At 37.9% G+C, this 18,537-nt stretch overlaps 1 protein-coding gene across 1 annotated transcript in view; it reads right to left on the bottom strand.

Moving 5' to 3' along the window:
* The window catches only part of CEP126 (centrosomal protein 126), a gene marked incomplete at both ends in the record, with an annotated part of 36,189 nt that extends 18,670 nt beyond the window's left edge, over window positions 1-17,519 (bottom strand). The window contains 6 exons of the mRNA XM_083854465.1: window positions 835-1,033; window positions 4,502-4,622; window positions 5,977-6,122; window positions 14,680-14,811; window positions 15,526-15,848; window positions 17,442-17,519. Of these exons, the coding sequence (XP_083710591.1) occupies window positions 835-1,033; window positions 4,502-4,622; window positions 5,977-6,122; window positions 14,680-14,811; window positions 15,526-15,848; window positions 17,442-17,519 (999 nt within the window). The remainder of the gene's footprint in view (window positions 1-834; window positions 1,034-4,501; window positions 4,623-5,976; window positions 6,123-14,679; window positions 14,812-15,525; window positions 15,849-17,441) is intronic.
* Window positions 17,520-18,537: the final 1,018 nt, after the last annotated feature.

The following is an 18,537-nucleotide window of genomic DNA, read 5'->3' on the forward strand; positions in this document are numbered from 1 at the left end:
TTTCCTAGAAACATCAATACAAAACCATATCTGAACTCTCTGAAGTCTTTCACAAGTTATCCATACACTTGTATTGAGAGGAAAAGCCCTTGCTCTATGGCCACCAATGATTCCATGCCTCCAGCCATGACCAAAATAGAGAGACAGGCTTCATGGAGTCCAGGTCATTTCAGGTACCACTACTCTGGATAACAATAGATATTATAGAAATAAAAGAATGAGCCCCAAAGTATGCCCTCTTTTTTCCAGAAAATGTAATGTTAAAGACAGTATTTCCAAAATCGAAGACAACACTGAGACATAAAATCACACTTAAAGGTGCACAACTAAAAATCACTTTAGAGCTCAGTTCTTGATTTTCACTATTTTTAAGGTAATTTTTTGGACCAATTTTCGGTCTAGAATTAGTTTAGCTAGAAAAAGCTCATTGCTGGAACACCTGCAGCTATTCCAAAGATTACAAAAAGGGATCTCAGGAGACCTGAAGTCAATGTCTAACATATCACCACACACTGGGAAAAAAAACAACCAAATAAAAAAAATCTCCCAACATTTGACATGTCATTATAATACTGCTATAGCATTTTGTGCTGAGCTGTCACAATGAGCCCAGCAGAATTTTTTTTTATTTTTAAAGATCTCTGACTTCTTACTGGAAAATATGTATAATTTTACTAAAATAATCTATTGATAAAGCAGCACAGCGTGCCCTCCTGGGCTGTCTAATTGATAAAGACAGCTGAACAGACCTTTCATTTTTATCACATTCAAGAAACTTTCTGTCACTCTTAAAAGCATCTTGCAATGAATCACATGAAAATGAAAATATCATACCTCCAAGTTGTTGAGATGCTGTTTTTCAAGGAGCTGTTGCATTTCTTTCAGATTTTTCTGGAAGAGAAGTTGGTGACTATCCATGCCTGTTCTACTGCTCTCCTGTATTGCTTTATCACAGCCAAACATTGTTGAATTCTGCTTCTGATGGAAAGAATCATTTCTATACATTGATGAGGATGAAGTGTCATCTGTGGTTCTTGATACAAACAAGCAAATTTTTACTTTGTCTTATTTCTATGCATCAACTGTCCATTTTAAAATATGTTTCTTACCAAAAATATATACCATCAACAAATGATGAAAAGCTCAACAAATGCTGTTAGTACCATCTGAAAGTGTCCAACACTTTCCATTTTAAAACTTCTCTTCTGTTATTTATAAATAGAATTTTCTGATTGGGTTGTTGGGTGACTGCCTCAGGCTGCATTAATATGGAAAATGTCATCCAACAGTTTGGCAATTTACAGAAACAGAACATGGAGGGTCGTTTTTTCTTAAAGAAGAAAAAACAAACAGGAAAACGGGCTTCATTTCTCCATAAAGTTGGCTTATTCAGACTGTAACTGTATTGATGCTATCAGGTATTCCCTTACTCTAAAGAGCAAGAAGGCTTTCTAGCATCCAGAGAACCTAAATCTACCAATGAGGTGTAACATCAATATTGTGGTATGTTAAAGAATTTGTATTTTCTGACTGACAAAAAAAAAATCTTTAGAGTAGCTAGTGTAGTTGGGCCCTGTGACCAGCTCTTAGCTGAAGATACATGTTTCACATATGTACAGAAATTCAATAATATCTTTCCTTCATTTCTATCCATTTCTTCAGTTTAAGGTCTTCCTTCTGAGCCTTCTCTTGCTGCACCTAAAATTATCCCTTTTATTTTTAGTGGATCTGTTTTCAAGTGTGTAAATAATCTAATAAGACTTTTTTTTTTTTTTTAATCATGTATTTATCTTATTTTGTATTTATAACACTTACCATTTTAGGGCAATGGAAAACAGAAACTTTCAAACCATGAAGATTATTGCTATTTTTCAGATTTTATACAAGACTACAAGAAATGTTGGCTTAATTGCAGTGACTTAAGGAGAGCCTAAAATGGAATTTATTATTTTTGATGAGATAGCTGAGAGCAAAAAGGGAGGACAAATTCACATATTTATTTATTGAACTCAGAAAACTGCATGCTGTTTTCTTTTGAATGGCAGATATCCTCCCTACTCCAAAACTTCTTTGTTATTGTGGATCAGACTGACTGACACTTGGCCCTCAAAATTCTGGTTTGATGGCTTTTCAGACATACACAACTTTCTTTAAACTTATTTCAGCGCTTAGACCATTCATATTTATAAAAATTTCTACATGCATGGACCATTCATATTTATAAAATTTGCAACATTCCAACTTTTCCACAGAACATTTTTGATGTGTCATATTAAAGTCTATATCCCAAGACTGAACTTCATCAAAATTCAGCGATTTTTAGCACCAACAGAGAAATATATCTTGCAAAAAGAGCAGCATGCCATTTACACACCTAATGTATCCAGACATCCCAGTGTCTGCTGGCTAAGGATTTCTCCAAAATCTTTGCTTTAGCACTCAGTAATTAAACCCAACTAGAAGCAAAATTACTTTACTGCAGCATGTAGTACACTTACAAGGTGTTTCAGGACTTTTGCTTTTGCCAAGAGGAGTTAATAGGTCTCCATTGCTTAATTTATTTTTTTACACCTTTTAAAACGCAGACATTATGAATTCTAGAATCTTTTAAAATTCACAGATATTCAGATGGGTCTGAGGCTATATTTATCTTGCATACTTAATACAGTATAAATTTCTTCCTTTAAGAGGGGACTGTCAATGAATTCTATGCATTCTATTCCTGAGGAAGTGTAAATTCAAAGACGACACGAGATTTTTGGCTTCAGCATTTACAGAATTGTAAGAAGCAACAGAAATAGAGAAAAGTATCTACTACTTCATATGAATTAGCTATTACCCATCCCAAAATTTCCGATTAAAGAGATTATAAGAAATGCTAAGAGCTTCTCAGCTCAGAACTGGTGAGTTTTGAAGAACCTTCACTTTCAGAACCTTCTCAAAATGCTCTTCCGTTTTATCTGTACTAGCTGTCTTGTGGCCTTCCAATAGGTCATAGTGGACTCAATTTTTAAACCTTTCTAATACTGAGGTCACTTATTTTCATTTTTTTTCCCTTGAGCAATTTCTAATTTCAAACTTACAGAAATATAATAACTTTGAGATTCTTAGCTCTCTCTCAAATTTGGTTACTAGGGGAAAACAAACTGTAAAAGAATATGAAATATAAATTGAATTTCCTTAGGAAATCAGGTAAAGAAAATGAAAACTGGAAAAAGAACACACATGCTAAAGGATAGTGAATTTTTAAAATTATACAAATAAAAATGGAGCAACACCAATGTAAGAAATGGTAAGTGGTTTGTACAAGTCCTGAGATACCAATGTGTTGCACTAGAAGCATTTTAAAAAACAATGAAAAATAAAGAAATTATAAAGACACTGAGATGCTGTCCTTAATCCAGCCTATGGGTGCAATGAGACAAATGATCAGGAAAACTGAGATGGGGTTCAGAAATATCTACATTTTTTTGCCATAAATTAAACTTAGATTTAACAGGTAGATTTCTTGTTTGTTTCTTTGTTTTTGTTCCTGCAATCTTCCTATGAATATTGACTAGAAAATAGCATGAGTGTTAAGCTCCGCAAGTTATAAAACATTTTCTCAACTGACCAGTTTATTGCCTGAAAATGTGTTAATCAGCAAAAAATATGTAAACAGGTTGAGTATTAATGTCACAATGAAAAACACACTGAAGTCCAAAAGTAGGGAGACCCCTTTCAGACAGAATTTATCTCTATTGTGAACATCTGCACAATTTATATCATGCAGAAAATAATTGAAATGCAGAAAGGAATAACAAAAGAAGCAACAACAAAAATAATCCTCTGAACTGAAACAGTAAAGAAATGAGAGGTTAGGAAAGAGATAATCAGGAACTAGATCAGATAATCGGGAAATAGATCAGATAAATAAACTATGTATGAAGGAACATTCTGTTATAAGGCAAGATATCTTAGAAACGGTGCTTGGGTAGAATAAAAAGGATGCAAATAAAATTTTATGTGCTATAAAATGAAATTACAGGTCAAATTGTTACCAGGACACTTTCAATTCATGTAGAGAATGAGAAATATCAAGCAATGACAGCTGGAAAGAAGATCCTTGGGTGAACAGATAAACTAGAGTATCCTTGAATGTCAAAAGGAAAAAAATCTGGATAAGAAATCACCTGGACAGAATAATTCTGAGAACACCAAATGGTTTGATAACTATGGCAGTCTGAGTTGGGCTATAACTGACTGGAGACTGGGTTAGTCTTGACTATTCCCAGAATTCCACTGAGTGGAAAAGGTTTGTGTCATCTCCTCTGCTGTCTTACCAACTGGACACAAACAACTTAAGGAAATTGCATAATGTTTCATTGGAAAGGTTCACAGAAATGCTTTCTTTGCCATGAGAGAAATACCCTACAATTTCTGAAAGGTAATTGTCTGCTGTTTACTGAATACAGTAAGAAATTTACTTCCTTTGATTATCAGAGTAAACAGGAATACTTACCTGTATTTGACTTTGGTTATGTTTGGCAAGCACACTCCTGGTGTTAAATCTGATCCTTTAATTTGTTCAAGAGCTTCTTCTAACTGAAAAGCTGCTTTTGTCTGGACTGGAGGGATCAGAGCTAAAAACACACAATGGGGAAATTTTTTTAAAATTAGAATATTTTACCATAAATGGTTTGGTTAAGTTGCTGAAGTGTGGAAGCCTAAATCCAGATAGTTACACAGTAAACTACTGTATTAAACACAGTAGTTTAGTATTATTAGAGATGAAAGAGCTCCTCGAGTTCCTCTGAAACAAAATCCCAGTCTATGTAAGTCACACGTATTCAACAGTTCTGCTATTTGCTTTTAAACTGCACTGTTGAAAAAATATGAGGTTAAAAAAATCTAACTTTGTTTTTACATCATGATTATTCCACTCATGCACTAAGCCAAAGTTATGGCTTGCAGATATTTTACAGAGGCCAAATTGTAACTTAATAATTGAACTAGTGGGGAAAGAAGGAGTCCAGACAGGCACAATGTGGTGCCACTTTCAAGTGAGTAGAAGTAGGGTAGAGAGTAGCAGAGGCAGAATTTCTATAAAGGAAAACCAAGAGAAAAAATTGTATTCCTTCTATTGCTTCACAGTCTGGGCTGTCAGTAGAGCTATGAAGAAGCCCTAAACCAGTACTGTTCTATTTTGTTATTTTAATCTGACATTTGATCTTGAAGTCAGAGACATTACCTCACAGCTGGCACAACTGCAGTTGGGAGAGTAAATCTGTTAAAGAATACCTAAGTAATAGACCATATCTTAAGTATTTGAACACTGGAAAGTTGACGGGAAATCAGACTTGGCCAATGCTGTTACAAACTCCTGCCAATCTGCACTGATTCCAAGAAAGCAGGAACTGCTTCCCAGCAAGAGAACAGCTTAGAAAGTGGACTAATTCAGAAAAAAAAAAAAAAGGTTATGCACCCTATTAATAGATGCTAGGACTGCATTTACTTAATGATAAATAAAAGGCACATTTTGTAGTATTTTATATTCAGAGGTTCTAAAAGAGATCATTACGCTAGCCTAGTAACTGCCAGTGGCCTTGTAACACCTCTCACCCAGCTGTGAAAGCACAGTACTGCAACCAATAAGCACACCGCAGTTTAAAAAGTGGGGAAAACCCAGGAAACCACAATACCTCAAGGAGGCAATGTACTTACTGTGACTGGAATATCGTGAAATATCTCATAATACAGTTTTTAGAAATTCTGTTTTTAATTCCCCTACCCAATTATGTATCAGATGAATCAGATCTGAGCTTCTTGTCCATTGTTTTGTTTTCATGAATTCAATTACTTTGAGTGAAGTTAATTGTTCTGTTTACTAGTAGAAAAGACTAATGGCCTCCAGAGGTCCCTTCCAACCTTAACTCTGATTCTGTGAATATAGAAACAGTTCTATTGTGAATAATGGTTAATTTTTAATTGACGAACCTGTTTGTTTGTGCTGAGACAAAGGCCGATGAGCACATCGGAATTTAGCAGTTGCCTCCTGAAATTTGATTTTCCTCTGCTGCAGAACTTGTTCTCTAAATCTTTGTTCTTTTGCTTCTTCTTCCTTCTGTCGTTCTTCGAAGGCTCTGTATTTAAGAAGCAAAAGTAGATCACTCCTAAGTTTATGAACTATGTTTACCAAAATATTAGTAACTTGCTTACCAACTTGCCATTTTAGTACAAAATCCAGCTTGCCCATAAATTAAATGCTATTAACTTCAGCACAGCTGGATTTTTAGTTTGTCAGAATGTAAATGGGACAGTGGGTGGTGAAGAAGAGTCAAAATAAATTTTTATTTTTTAGCCTCAACCAGGGATTTGATTATTTTTTAATGTGAATTAACACACAGACTCAACCAGCTTTTTTCATCAATGTGACTTTTACAATAGCCTTTACAGTACCACATAAGGGTATCACAGTGAGCAGATCAGTAGGAAGGTTAACTGCAAATGCTCTGTGTGTGCTTTTCACAAGCTGTTGGGGACATAATAAAAGTTTAAAAGTCATCATTAAGAAATAACACAAAGGAACTACACATTTTATCTATAAATATGCAAGAGTAAGTGTCAAGTTGTAGTTAAGAAGCTTCCTGAAAGACAATCAGTTCAGCAGCAAAAAATGGGATAAAGAAGTAACATGAAACTATAATTGACAGAATCTGCTATAATTAAAAAGTAAATGTTAAATGTGTCCTCTTACTGGCTGGAAAGCAAAGCAGGCTCTAGTCAAAAACAACCATCATCACAAAAGTTTCCTTCAGTAGGCATGAGCCTCATGAAGCTATGTGGAATCTTTTCTCCTGCTGACAGAATCATCAACTTTTTACTGGCAAACTAGCTCCCTAAGTGAAATATATCCAGAATATTTATTGGCACAGTGCCTCTCTAGGCAAGTCATATTTAATGATTTTAAACTAAAAGCGGGTAGATTCAGACTACATACAAGGAAGAAATTTTTACATTGAAGGTGGTGAAACACTGGAGCAGGTTACCCAGAGATGTTGTAGATGCCCCATCCGTGGAAACATTGTATTCTAAAAGCAGTAATACTATAAAAGTAATGGTCTTCACGTGAAACTTCCAAAGTCTGCCATGCAAAGATCACTACAGCTGGGAACTTCCCATTTGTGCATTGGAAATGTGATTTAACAGGTCACTACTGCTCTAAGTAGGGTCCTCCTCTAGCCAGCATTAGTGGAAAGAAATGTTTGACCATATGTTCTTTGTTTCTCTCATCACAATAAGATACCTTCCCATAATTCTAATCACTAGCAGTTGCTTCATGGTTCTTCTTGCTTAATGGAGAAAGTTGCTATTTCACAGAGCTACTCCTTAATTCAAGCTATTTTAATTATTCTTCCCTTTGCTTTTCATGGAAAAAGTTCAAATGGAATATTCAACTTAACCCTCTCTAGTATCCGTTCAAAGTGATGACTGATCTCCTGTGAAAACAAACACAAAAATAATTTGAAATAGGAACTTTTTATTTTAGAAAGCTTAAAAGCTGCAATTGCACAATAATAATAAAAAAATAGGAAAAACTGCCAACTAATTCCCAAGTACACACCTATACAGGAATATCCAATTTAATCCACTTGGAAGGCAAAGCATAGCAGAGAGAGACAAAGAACTTTCACTGTTTTGAAGACTCATATATACATAGCTGTCAAAACATGTTAGAAATAAAAAACAGAACTAAAGTTCATTGTCCACTTTCAGTATTCCTGAATTTCACTCACCTTAAAATCTAATGCAGAAATCTGCAATTTTATCTTGAGTCAGTGAAAATCACAAGAGAGGAAACAGACTTTCTTATCCTTGTAAGTATTTTTAACACATCCTTCTTGAAGCCCTTTAATATCTCTAGAAGCTGACCAAGAAGGCCTTTAGTTGAACTGCAGTTGTTAAATTCAGACATGTGGGAAATTCTATAACTTTACACCTGGAGAAATTCCAGTGTATAACTCCAAAAAGGAAAAAAGTAAATTCTGACAGAGTATTTTTTAAATTGTTTTGAATACAAATTAGCTGCACTCTCCCACATTCCTAAATGAGTTTTAAAAAGAGGACTGTTGTTCCATATAGCTGGGAATGAGCAAGTCCAAATGCTGATGCAAGAGGTCTTTTTCAGCACAGCTCATCATGATCACTATTTGGTTTGGCTTAAGACAAGAAGGAGAAAAAAGGATCTTATTTTAATGTAAGGAAATGCATTAAAGTTATTCAGTGAAATCTTATTAACTTCTTGACCTCACTGAATGTAAATTGTAACACCCAGGTGCATTATGTAAAATAAAAAATTTTTAAAATGCACATTTACATCTTTTGTTCATGCACTCTCCTTAAGCCACCAGCTTAGGTTCATATCACAGATGTAACGTTGGCAAAAGAGTATGGCTTTAAGATGGATAGTTAGCAGAAGAATTTCCTGACTGGTGTTTTTTTAACCCAATTTTTCTGTCTACTATAAACAACCCAGTGGTGCAGCAATTTTTGAAATGGCTGCCAAAATATTTATGGAGAATTTGAAAACTTAAAGTACTTAGCTGCCTCACATATACAGACATTATGTGGAAGGAATTTTTATGTTAAAAACAGTATGACTAGATGGTGGAACAATTTCCTGGTTAATTTTATTAAATTGTCTTCACAGTGAAGTGATAGATGCTACATTCCCAGGTGGACTACATGCCTACTACTGCCTTGCATGAAAATTATAATTAAAAAAGGAATATATATGGTGTGTATGGGATGCTATGAAATGGACCTTTTGATACTGAATTGATATTATTCTTTCACTGCCATACCATGTTGCAAACCAGTGCACAGTAATTTTAAAATTGAGGTAGGGAGATATTTCTATGGTCAATGACTACAGTAGGCTAGTGTCAAGAATGCTGTGTCACACTCAAAATTCCCTTCATGGGCAAACAGGAAGCAATCTTATGTTCTTAAAAATATCTGTAGACACTGCCCAAAAAGCAACTTTTTAATCTGAGACACTTACCAAGACTAGGAACACACATTAAATCCATTCCTTAATCTTCTTTGATGATTGCATGCTGAATACAAAAAGACAGCCTGAAATTGCTGTGAGCTCTTCTAACCCTTACAGCAGTGTGTGGGCTCACAAAGGGCTGTCCTGCAATATGCCCCAAAGGTCCTCAGGAGGGCTGCCTGCACCATGAACCAGTTGCCACATGCCAAGTCTCATTCATAGGCAAAACCCAAACACACCTTATACAGTCAAGCAGTGTTTTTGTTACCATAATTCAAATCTTAAGAGTCTAATTATTAATAATCCAGAATTGTTACTGAAAAATAATAATACTGTTATAATATTACTATACAGAAAAAAGCTCAATAATAGTGATAGAACAGTTTGACCTGTTATTCACAGTTTCTATCCCTTTTCCTTATGCTCATTATTGCATTGCTCTTTTGCCTTCCCAAGGCTTGTAGTTTCATTCTGGTTGTGCTGGAGTGTTAGGGCGAACTGGCAGCATCTGGAGTCCCTTGAGCAGGACCAACAGGATCTTCTGTAAATGCTTTTTTCTCCCTCACCTTAGGATCCACTTGGAGTAATTTTTATATTTGCTAATACACTTTTACACCTCTGGTCTATTATCATCAATCTGTAGCTCCACAGTACTTCCAAATATTCCATACATGGTGCCTTCTATGTATGTTCAATGCTATTATTTTCTTCTCTTCTCTTTGCTACCTCTAAAGCCAAGTTTGTCAGATTTAGTTCTGCATTTCTTTATCTGACTGTTGGTGAGTACAGTCATGGGGTCCCCAGTGCCAAGCCTGTGTGCCATCTCACCATCCCCTGCCTGTCTGCCACGCCACATCCTGCACCTCCAGTTTTCAAAGCCTCTGCTACTGAACCAGGCCTGCACTTCTCTATTGTACTTCATTATTTTAGAGTCATAAATATCTCATTCTCTGCATAGAATAACTGTTTCTTACTGCTATCTATATAAAACTATGGCCATACAATAAAAAGATAAACAAAGGCAAAATAAATTAGACACAGACACCTGGTCTTTTAGAGAAATTGCTGTTACAGCTAAACCATGCAAAACAAAGCTGCTGTCAGGTCAAGAAAAGTTCAAAGAGAGCAAGCTTGGCAAGCATCTGTTCCAAGGCCTTGCAAATTCAGCACAATCCTGTGGCCCTTTATCAGAAATGGCAATACTGCATTTCAAGTTCAGTGGTCACCTACTTTTCAGTTCTATTCTGATGTAGAAAGAAATACAAAATTCTTAACACTCTGCCGTCTCTGTTTACCAAGTGCTGATATTGTTCTTGTATTTCTGGCCATGGACTGTTTTTAATTCTCTATCAACAAAACTGATGAACGATTTAAAGAGCTTGTATTAAATAATCAATGTTAATCAGCCAGTAGGTGGAGCAAAAAGCTTGTGCATATGTTGAAAATAAGTACTACAGAAAGAACAATAGATTGGAAACCACTATAGATTTCCTTCCCCAGTTTCAACAGATGGATTAACTATTTCAGAATAATTCAAAATGCTGAACAATGGAAGGTTTATTTTAAAATACACATAGACAATTGCATTTACAGAATGAACCAGCTATCTGCAGACAGTAACATCACAGTAAAATGGGCCACACATTTTGCAGTGAGCAGTAACAGGACAAAGTCTATAGTCCACAGCAAAACTGACAGTTGGTATTCAGAAAACAGGGTGTTATAGAAACATAAAATATGATATCCAATTCATTTGCATCAAGTATGTGCTTAGTCAGTAGCTCTTATTTCCAGAATACTGTTATTTAAACAAAATATCTGCCAGCTACTGCCCCAGAGAATATTTGATTCTTAGTCTGATCTTAAAATTGCAACTTCATATATCAGTGAGACAATAAAGAAATTACTTTCTTGATACTCAGGCAACTTGTATAAACTGTAGACTAGGGGGTTTTCCTGTGTTGAAGAAATGTTGTTAACTCAAAACTAAGGAGCTTAGTCAGTACAAGAGATGCAAAGAAACAGATGACATCAGAGGGTTTGAAAAGGATCTGTGATTTAAGTTACTGACACTTTTATTTCCAAAGCTATCCTTGCTCTTTTTGATGTTTTTGTCTTCTACTACTATATCAATTAACTGAGTACAGCTTGTAGGAGATGAGTATTTTTAATGCTGAAGGTGCTGCATTTTTGAAATATTGACAACAAATCAACATTAGACTGTCAGGGAAAATTTAATTACAAGTACATATAGAAAAGGTTGAAAACAGAAGACCTCAATCTACAAGAACCTTGCACATGAATATGCAGGTCTTGTTAGCTTAAAAAGTGCTTTGGTACAACCTTGTTTAAAGGAGGTCTGCTGGTGGTTCCTGAAAAAAAAAAAAAAACCCAACAAAAAACACAAGGAAAAATTCACAGAAACACTTTCCTCCACAAAGCAATATGAAGAGAATGAACCTAAATGACACATGATTAAGGAGAGATCAGAAACTCTCCTACATCTTCACTAGAGCCTCTTTCTAAAGGGAAATCACTGCTTTTACTTTTTTAATAGGAAATTTATAACTAAATTTCATTAAGCTTGCTCAACTTCATAAAATTCTACAAAGAAATGACAGGCCTGTAGATGAGAGCAGAGCAGTAGGTATTGTAGATATTGACTTTACTAAGGCTGCTGATACGTCTTCCCTATGATCCTCATAAATGAGATGCTGCTGTACAGGCAGAATTAGCAGAGAGTGAGGTGGAATGTAAATGGTCTGAATGGTCAGGCTCAGAGGGTGGTGACTAGTGACACAAAGTCCTAATGGAGGCTAGTACACAGTGGTGAACCCTAGAAGTCAGTACTGGGCCAAATCCTCTTTAACATCCATCTTCATTAAACATAGAAACATAAACCATTTGGGTTAGAAAAGACCTCTAGGATCATCAGCTCCAACAACAAACCCAGCATGGCCAAGTCCACCACTAAACCACATCTTGAAATATACCACATGCAACCACTCAAATGGGCAGCCTTTTCCAATGCTTGACAAGCCTCTTCATGAAGACAATTTTCCTAGTATCCAATCTAAACCTCCCATGGTGCAATGTGAGGCCATTTACTCTCATGCTGTAGCACTTGTTACTTGAGAGAAGGGACCAAGCTTGCAGCAAAGAAGGTCAATGGTATCCTGAACTACTTAGCCAGCATGTAGAGGGAAGTAATCCTTCCCCCCTGCTCAGCACTAGGCAGGCCACAGCTGAAGGACTGTGTCCAGCTCTGGGCTCCTCAGGGCCAGAGACATGGACAGACTGGACACAGCCCAATGAAGGGCCACAGAGATGATGGACTGGAGAATCTAGGAGGAAAGGCTGAAAGATCCGGGACTGCTCAGCCAGGAGAAGAGAAGGCTCAAAGAAATCTTATTAATGTCTTTAAATACCTAGAAGGAAGGTGCAAAGAGGAGAGAGCCAGGCTGTCTCCAGTGATGCCTGCTGACAGGACCAAATGGAAACACAGAAGTTTCCTTTGGAATATCAGGAAACACTTCTTTTTGGTAAAGATGACAGCACTGACACAGATTGCTCTGAGAAGTTGTGGAGTCTCCACTCTTGGAGAAGCTCAAAAGCTATTCCTGGGCAACTATCTCTGGGTGGCCCTTCCTGAGTGGAGGTGTTCAACCAGAAGGCTTCAAGACTTCCCTTCCAACCTCAACCACTCTATGTGAAGGTTAAATGTAGAAAATGGACTGTGACACTTCACAGTGCACTCGTTCCTACTCTCCATATAAAAATGCAAAAGATACAGAAAAAATTCTCTTTTGAAATCAAACATTAGCAATGCCAAGAATAACTCCTGATACATACGTGTAAGCCCTGGCAGGGAGAATTTTGGGTGCTGCCAGGTGAGAACATTAAGAATGTCATGCTACCCTTGAGAAGCCATCATCATATCTAACACCTTTACATGTGTAAGAAAGCTAATGGAACTTGGCTCATAGACTTGAGACATTACCTGAGGGTTGATCAATCAATTCCTACCTGCATAACTGCCAGGAAAAAATATTTAGATTCAAGCAACTCTATTTTCAAACTACTTTCCTGCACACATGCAGTGACCCTTAAATTTTAATTATATATGTCACAGCATATAATATTGTATGCACTGACTACCTTTTTAACATTAAACAACCCACTACTTTTTGGTTATTAAGACAAAACTCGTTACCACAGACTTCCACTTGAACTGCTTACTGTACTATTAATAATGCCATTCTCAATTACCACAAATGGAAACGACTTCATTTAATGAATACCATACCAAAATTTCTAAGTGGCTCACCTGAGTAACTTGGATTTATACTGTGTTTCTTAAGGCCGCAATAAAATACATATGGAAATGTATTTATGTATCCATGAGTATTACTTTAACTACACCAGTCTGTCAAAAATATGCAGGCTGTCTGGTATTTGCTTTTACATTAGAGTATAATATTTCAAGACCAGTAATACAATAAACAGTGTTCATCTGAGATGTGTAGCATTACAGTGGTTCTGTTCCAGAAAATGAAATTAGGTATTTAATTTTTCAGCTGAGACTCAGTTTATTATCTACAAAGGTTGTGGGTCGCACTCCATCTTTAATTACTTGCAGGTGATTATATCTCCTCTTCCATTTTTTGTTATATTTCAAAACATAAATTGATAGCACATACTGTCAGGCTGAAATGGCAATATAAACAATAGACACCACCTCTCTCACGAGTTATGAACATATGCCAGTAAGTAAACACTGTACAGTTGGGCACGAGTATTAACGAGTTAACAAGAGGCAGAGGAAGCTGGTCTGAGGCTGGGGGCTTGCAAGGAGGGACACATCTCCCTCTCCAGTACACACAGCTGAGCCCCCTGTATGTGTTAGCACCATCTCAGTGTGAGGGAAAAGACCTCTATGCCCATTAAACTACTTACAGCACTTCACTGAGACATTTCAGTGCATAATTTATTTAATCCATTTGTCACAGAATATTTCATGGTTTGGTGTTCTTATGTATGCAGAAGACAGACTGTGCAAAGCTCTGTTTAATATGTCAGTACAAAGTAACTTTATTACAAGTATAATCCTGTACAAGAAAAATGTTGCTTTGTGTTTATTGGGAAGTGGGAGCACAAAGGTTGGGCACGAAGGGGAGGCTGTGCAGCTGTTAGGCCATGCAGACAGGAAAGCACACACTTCATAAGGCAACAACTGCCTTCTGCTGGCCCGCACTGTACAGCTGAGTGCATTTTCATACATTCATTGAAGATAATAAACACCATAACGCTTAGAAATGCAGATCAGAGCCACAAGATGAAAGTGCTACTTGCCTTTAGTTTATATGAGATGTGACTACGAGTGTCCAAAAATTAGCGAGCAAATCAGAATGTTGCTTTTTTATATATTTTTTATGCCCTATACCAAGGAATTGGATTGGATTGGTGAACCTTTTCAGCTTAGATTCCTCTAGGCCAAACCAGGGAGCTATTTATCAAAGTGAACATGAAAATAGTAGAGATACATTGAACTGTCTCAAAGTTTTGACTCTTTTTGCTTTAGTTTTTCTTTTTCTTTTTTTTTTTTTTTTTTACAATTCTCCATTAAAGGAACCCTTGTTACTTGCCTCCTTCTTCGGTTTGTCTCCATCAAATATTTCATTGCCTTGCTCCGATGCATTTTTTGATCCTCTTTCAATGCCCGACGTTCTTCTTGTAAATCTTGTTCAAAATGAAATATTAAATCTCTACCCCTAACACTATGTTAAGGACAATAGGAACTGGATGGAATAGCTCATTAAAAGACACAATAACCTGTGTGATTGACCTTATAGAGAGTAGGTCTCATTATTGTATTTTACGGTCATAACTCACTTTATGCTTTTCCAGAAAAAAAAATAAATGTAATTGCATTTTACTTTTTAAAGTAATTTTAGGAGAGGCTTTGCACTCATCTTTCATGATACCACCAGCTGAAAAGTCCCACTTTTACTATGTTCATTTGAAGGGACATTTTGTGTAGCTATATAAACCTGTAACATAAGGATGCAGGTATGACTGGGAAAATGTTAAATAGTAAACATCCCTTCCACACACACCCCCACACCCTAAAGGATTAGTTGTTTACACTGAAATTGATTAACATCACTAAATAAAAGCTCTCCACAGAGCCAGTAATTATTTAAGCAGCACTCTGCAGGCGGATCGGAAGAGTTTGTGTCAGCAGCTCTCACTACTAAATTTCAAAAACCAAGAACCCACAAGTTAGGATGGAAAACACTATTCCTAGTGGCATAATCTCCTAGAAGAGGGAAAACAAGAAAACTTTATTTTCGTTGCTCAGTCAACATTCCCGCGGCAGTTTAAACCCGGCGATGTACAAGTTTTAATGTGGGGACACCCCTGAGGCGGCCTGTGACCCCCTGTCCCTGTGAGGGGCAGGCGGGGCTGGGCCATCCCCGCCCCGGCCGCACCGCCCCCGCACGGGCCCCTCGCGGCCCCGGCCCCCCTTCCCTGGGCCTGGCCGGCCCCGAGAAACGCCGGGGGCCGCCTCGGCAAGGATACACGGGGACGCTCCGCCGCCCTCCCGGGCCGTCCTGCGCCGCCTTCCCGCCGAGCTCCATCCCGCGCCCGGGTGTGTCAGCGCCGGGCCCCGCCGGCTCCGCGCGTCCCGCCCGCCTCCTGGCAACCGGGCACGCCGCTTCCCTAGCAACGGGGCCGCGCCGGGGAGAGGGTTGGGCCTTGCCGGCTGCCAGGGCGTTGAGGTGTCTGCCTCTGCCTCGGCCAGCCCTGACACCTCGACAGGAAACCTCAGTGAACCTCACCGAGCCCTGTGAGTTCTTGTCTTGCTTGAAGGAGTGAAGCAACGACGGCAGGAAAAAAGAGGAGGCTGTTCTGGGTTAACTGCTGGCTTTATTCATCAGGGGAGCTGCCCCAGCAGACACCACTCAGCAGAAGCAGCGGGGGAAAAGCGAAGGAAAAAAAAAAATCTTTTTTTTTGAACCCCCGAATGCAACACCTTTTATTGGGGGGAGGAACTCAGGGATGGGTCTAACTGGGGACAAATCAGGGGCCAAAGGGGCATGGCTCTCTGGATAAATGACATACATACTAACAAATTAATAACTCAGGTGGGGAGACAGCTGAAGTCTTGTCCAATCACTTGGGGTTTTTCATGGAACTTTCCAGACTTTTGGGAGAGACCCCAAAGTGACAGACAAGGCCCAGGGGCTGGATAACTTCTGATTGACATAAAACTGGGGTTGGGATGAAACCAATGAGGGTGGAACATGGGTGACATGGGGCAAACCATTATAACTCATAAAAATGAACTTAATACAAGGAACAAATACATACATAAAACTGATAAAACCAAACCCACACCACTACACCAGGGGGCAGGGGACAGGGCGGGCCGGGACCCGCCTTGCCTTTGCCTTGCCTTGCCTTTGCCTTGCCTTTGCCTTTCCTTGCCTTGCCTTGCCTTTGCCTTGCCTTTGCCTTGCCTTGCCTCTTCTTTTTTTTTGACTGCAGGGTGCAGAAATAACAACAATAGCAACAACAACCACCAAAAGATTATTTTTTTTGTGCATCAGTTGTTGCGCAAAATTATGACTATTATAGAAAAAAAACCTAAAAAGTCCATAAATATAGTGTCACAAAGAAAAATAGAAAAAGAAAATTCTCCCCACTCCCTAGTTTGTTCTTAAGACTGCAAAACTTTTCTCTCTCTCTCTTTTTTTTTTTTTTTTTTCTTTTTTTTTTTTTTTTAAGCAAAGCAGGGTGTGTTGGGATATTGTCCTGCCTTGGATGAGCTGTCAGCAATAGGCTGAATGCCTTGGTGATTTCCTGGCGAGACATTTCTTGGCTGGTGTATTAGAGCTTAAAGTAATTTTGTGTGTGTGTGTGTGTGTTTTGTTTTGTTTTGTTTTGTTTTGAGTGTGCAGCTGTTCTGTGTCTTTGACTAGGAAGGTAAAAATAGTACTCTGCATTTCTAAAATAATTTTCTCCACAGACTTCTCCCCCATATTTGTAGCACAGTTTGGGAAGTGGGTGTTGCTGGTACCATTTTACAGTCAAGACCATTGGTGGTCTAGTTGCCAAATGTGTTGAATATTTATAGTATCCCAGTTACTGCAGTTGAGAAGATGACCCTAAAATGGAAGTCTTTCACCTGTAGTTCAGAAAAACAACCCCAGATTCACCACGTCTTTGCCCTGTCTGTTCTGTTGTGTTGCAGAAGGGAGAAAAGTGGTGGTCAATTTACCACTGTGTGCTTTTCAACCCTCACACACATTTAAAATCCCAGTTTTGCCTGATAAAATGCGCTGTTTCATTTAGGATGCAGTAAAAGGCTTTATCAGGATGGAGAACAGAGGCACTCAAGTACATCTGAGGCAGAGCTGGGAAACTGCAGAGTTTGGGCCCAGAGTTTGGGCTTCCCACACCTAGGAAGACTGAAGGTCATGGTCAACTCATGCCACTGACAGAATTTGAGCTTCATTAGATTTACTGAAAATTTTGATCTAACTCAGCACAATTTGCAGCTTTACCTTAAGATACCTTTTGAGATTCAGAACTAAGTATAGTATTTTTATATATATATATATATATATATATATTCGTCTTTCTTTTGTTTATTTTTATTAAGCCTTCATAGTCCTCCTTTACAGTTTTTGGATAATTTCTCCCCATGAGCAACCTCACATCTTTCAGACTGTGGGACAAGAAGGGGACAAGCTGAGGGCCATGTAATTCAGAAGTGTGTGATTATTCTGGGGCAGCAAGAAACCTGATCTTAAGTAGTTACAGAATGGAAGGCCCTGCTCTGGCAACTGCTTTGTAAGAAGTTTCATAAGTTTTACTTTGGGCTGGACACTGATATTCCAGTGAAGGATAAAGATCAGCTCTTAAAACTTTGTGGGATGGATTCTGAATTTATTACAATTTATTTGAAGGCTGGAGCATAGCTGTGCTGCTGCAGAAACCTATTTTTCTTTCCTTCTAGTTCCAGTGGAGGATCAATCTGCTGATGTCCTATAGTTTTTCTCCATGCTGTGTAGGCAACTGCATGGGAGAAGATAATGTTCTGACTATTTTAACTATTCCTGCCTGAAATTTCTCACTCTGCCTATTTATGTACATAAAAAGAAGAAGAAAAACTGCTCATGTGCCCTTAATATGATATATAGAGAGCCATGGAAATCTTTTCACTTTCTTCCTGAGACTGAACTAATGCTCACAACCTGCATCTTCTTGAGAGAGCATCAACTGATGCACCAATTAAACTCTAGTAAGTCTCACATTGGAAAACTATTGTGTACCATGTGATACTTTAGAAAAAATTAAAAAATTGATCTTGAGAGCCATGAAAGAACCAAAGTTTTTCAGAATTTCACAGGCAGTTGAATATATTCCTCTCAGTTACAGGTTCTTAGTACCATTTAGCTATTAATTTTTAAAGAAAACCTTGGACTAAAAGGTGT

The sequence above is a fragment of the Zosterops lateralis genome (genome assembly GCF_965231275.1).
Source record: "Zosterops lateralis genome assembly, chromosome: 2".
In the NCBI taxonomy this organism is placed as follows: domain Eukaryota; kingdom Metazoa; phylum Chordata; class Aves; order Passeriformes; family Zosteropidae; genus Zosterops; species Zosterops lateralis.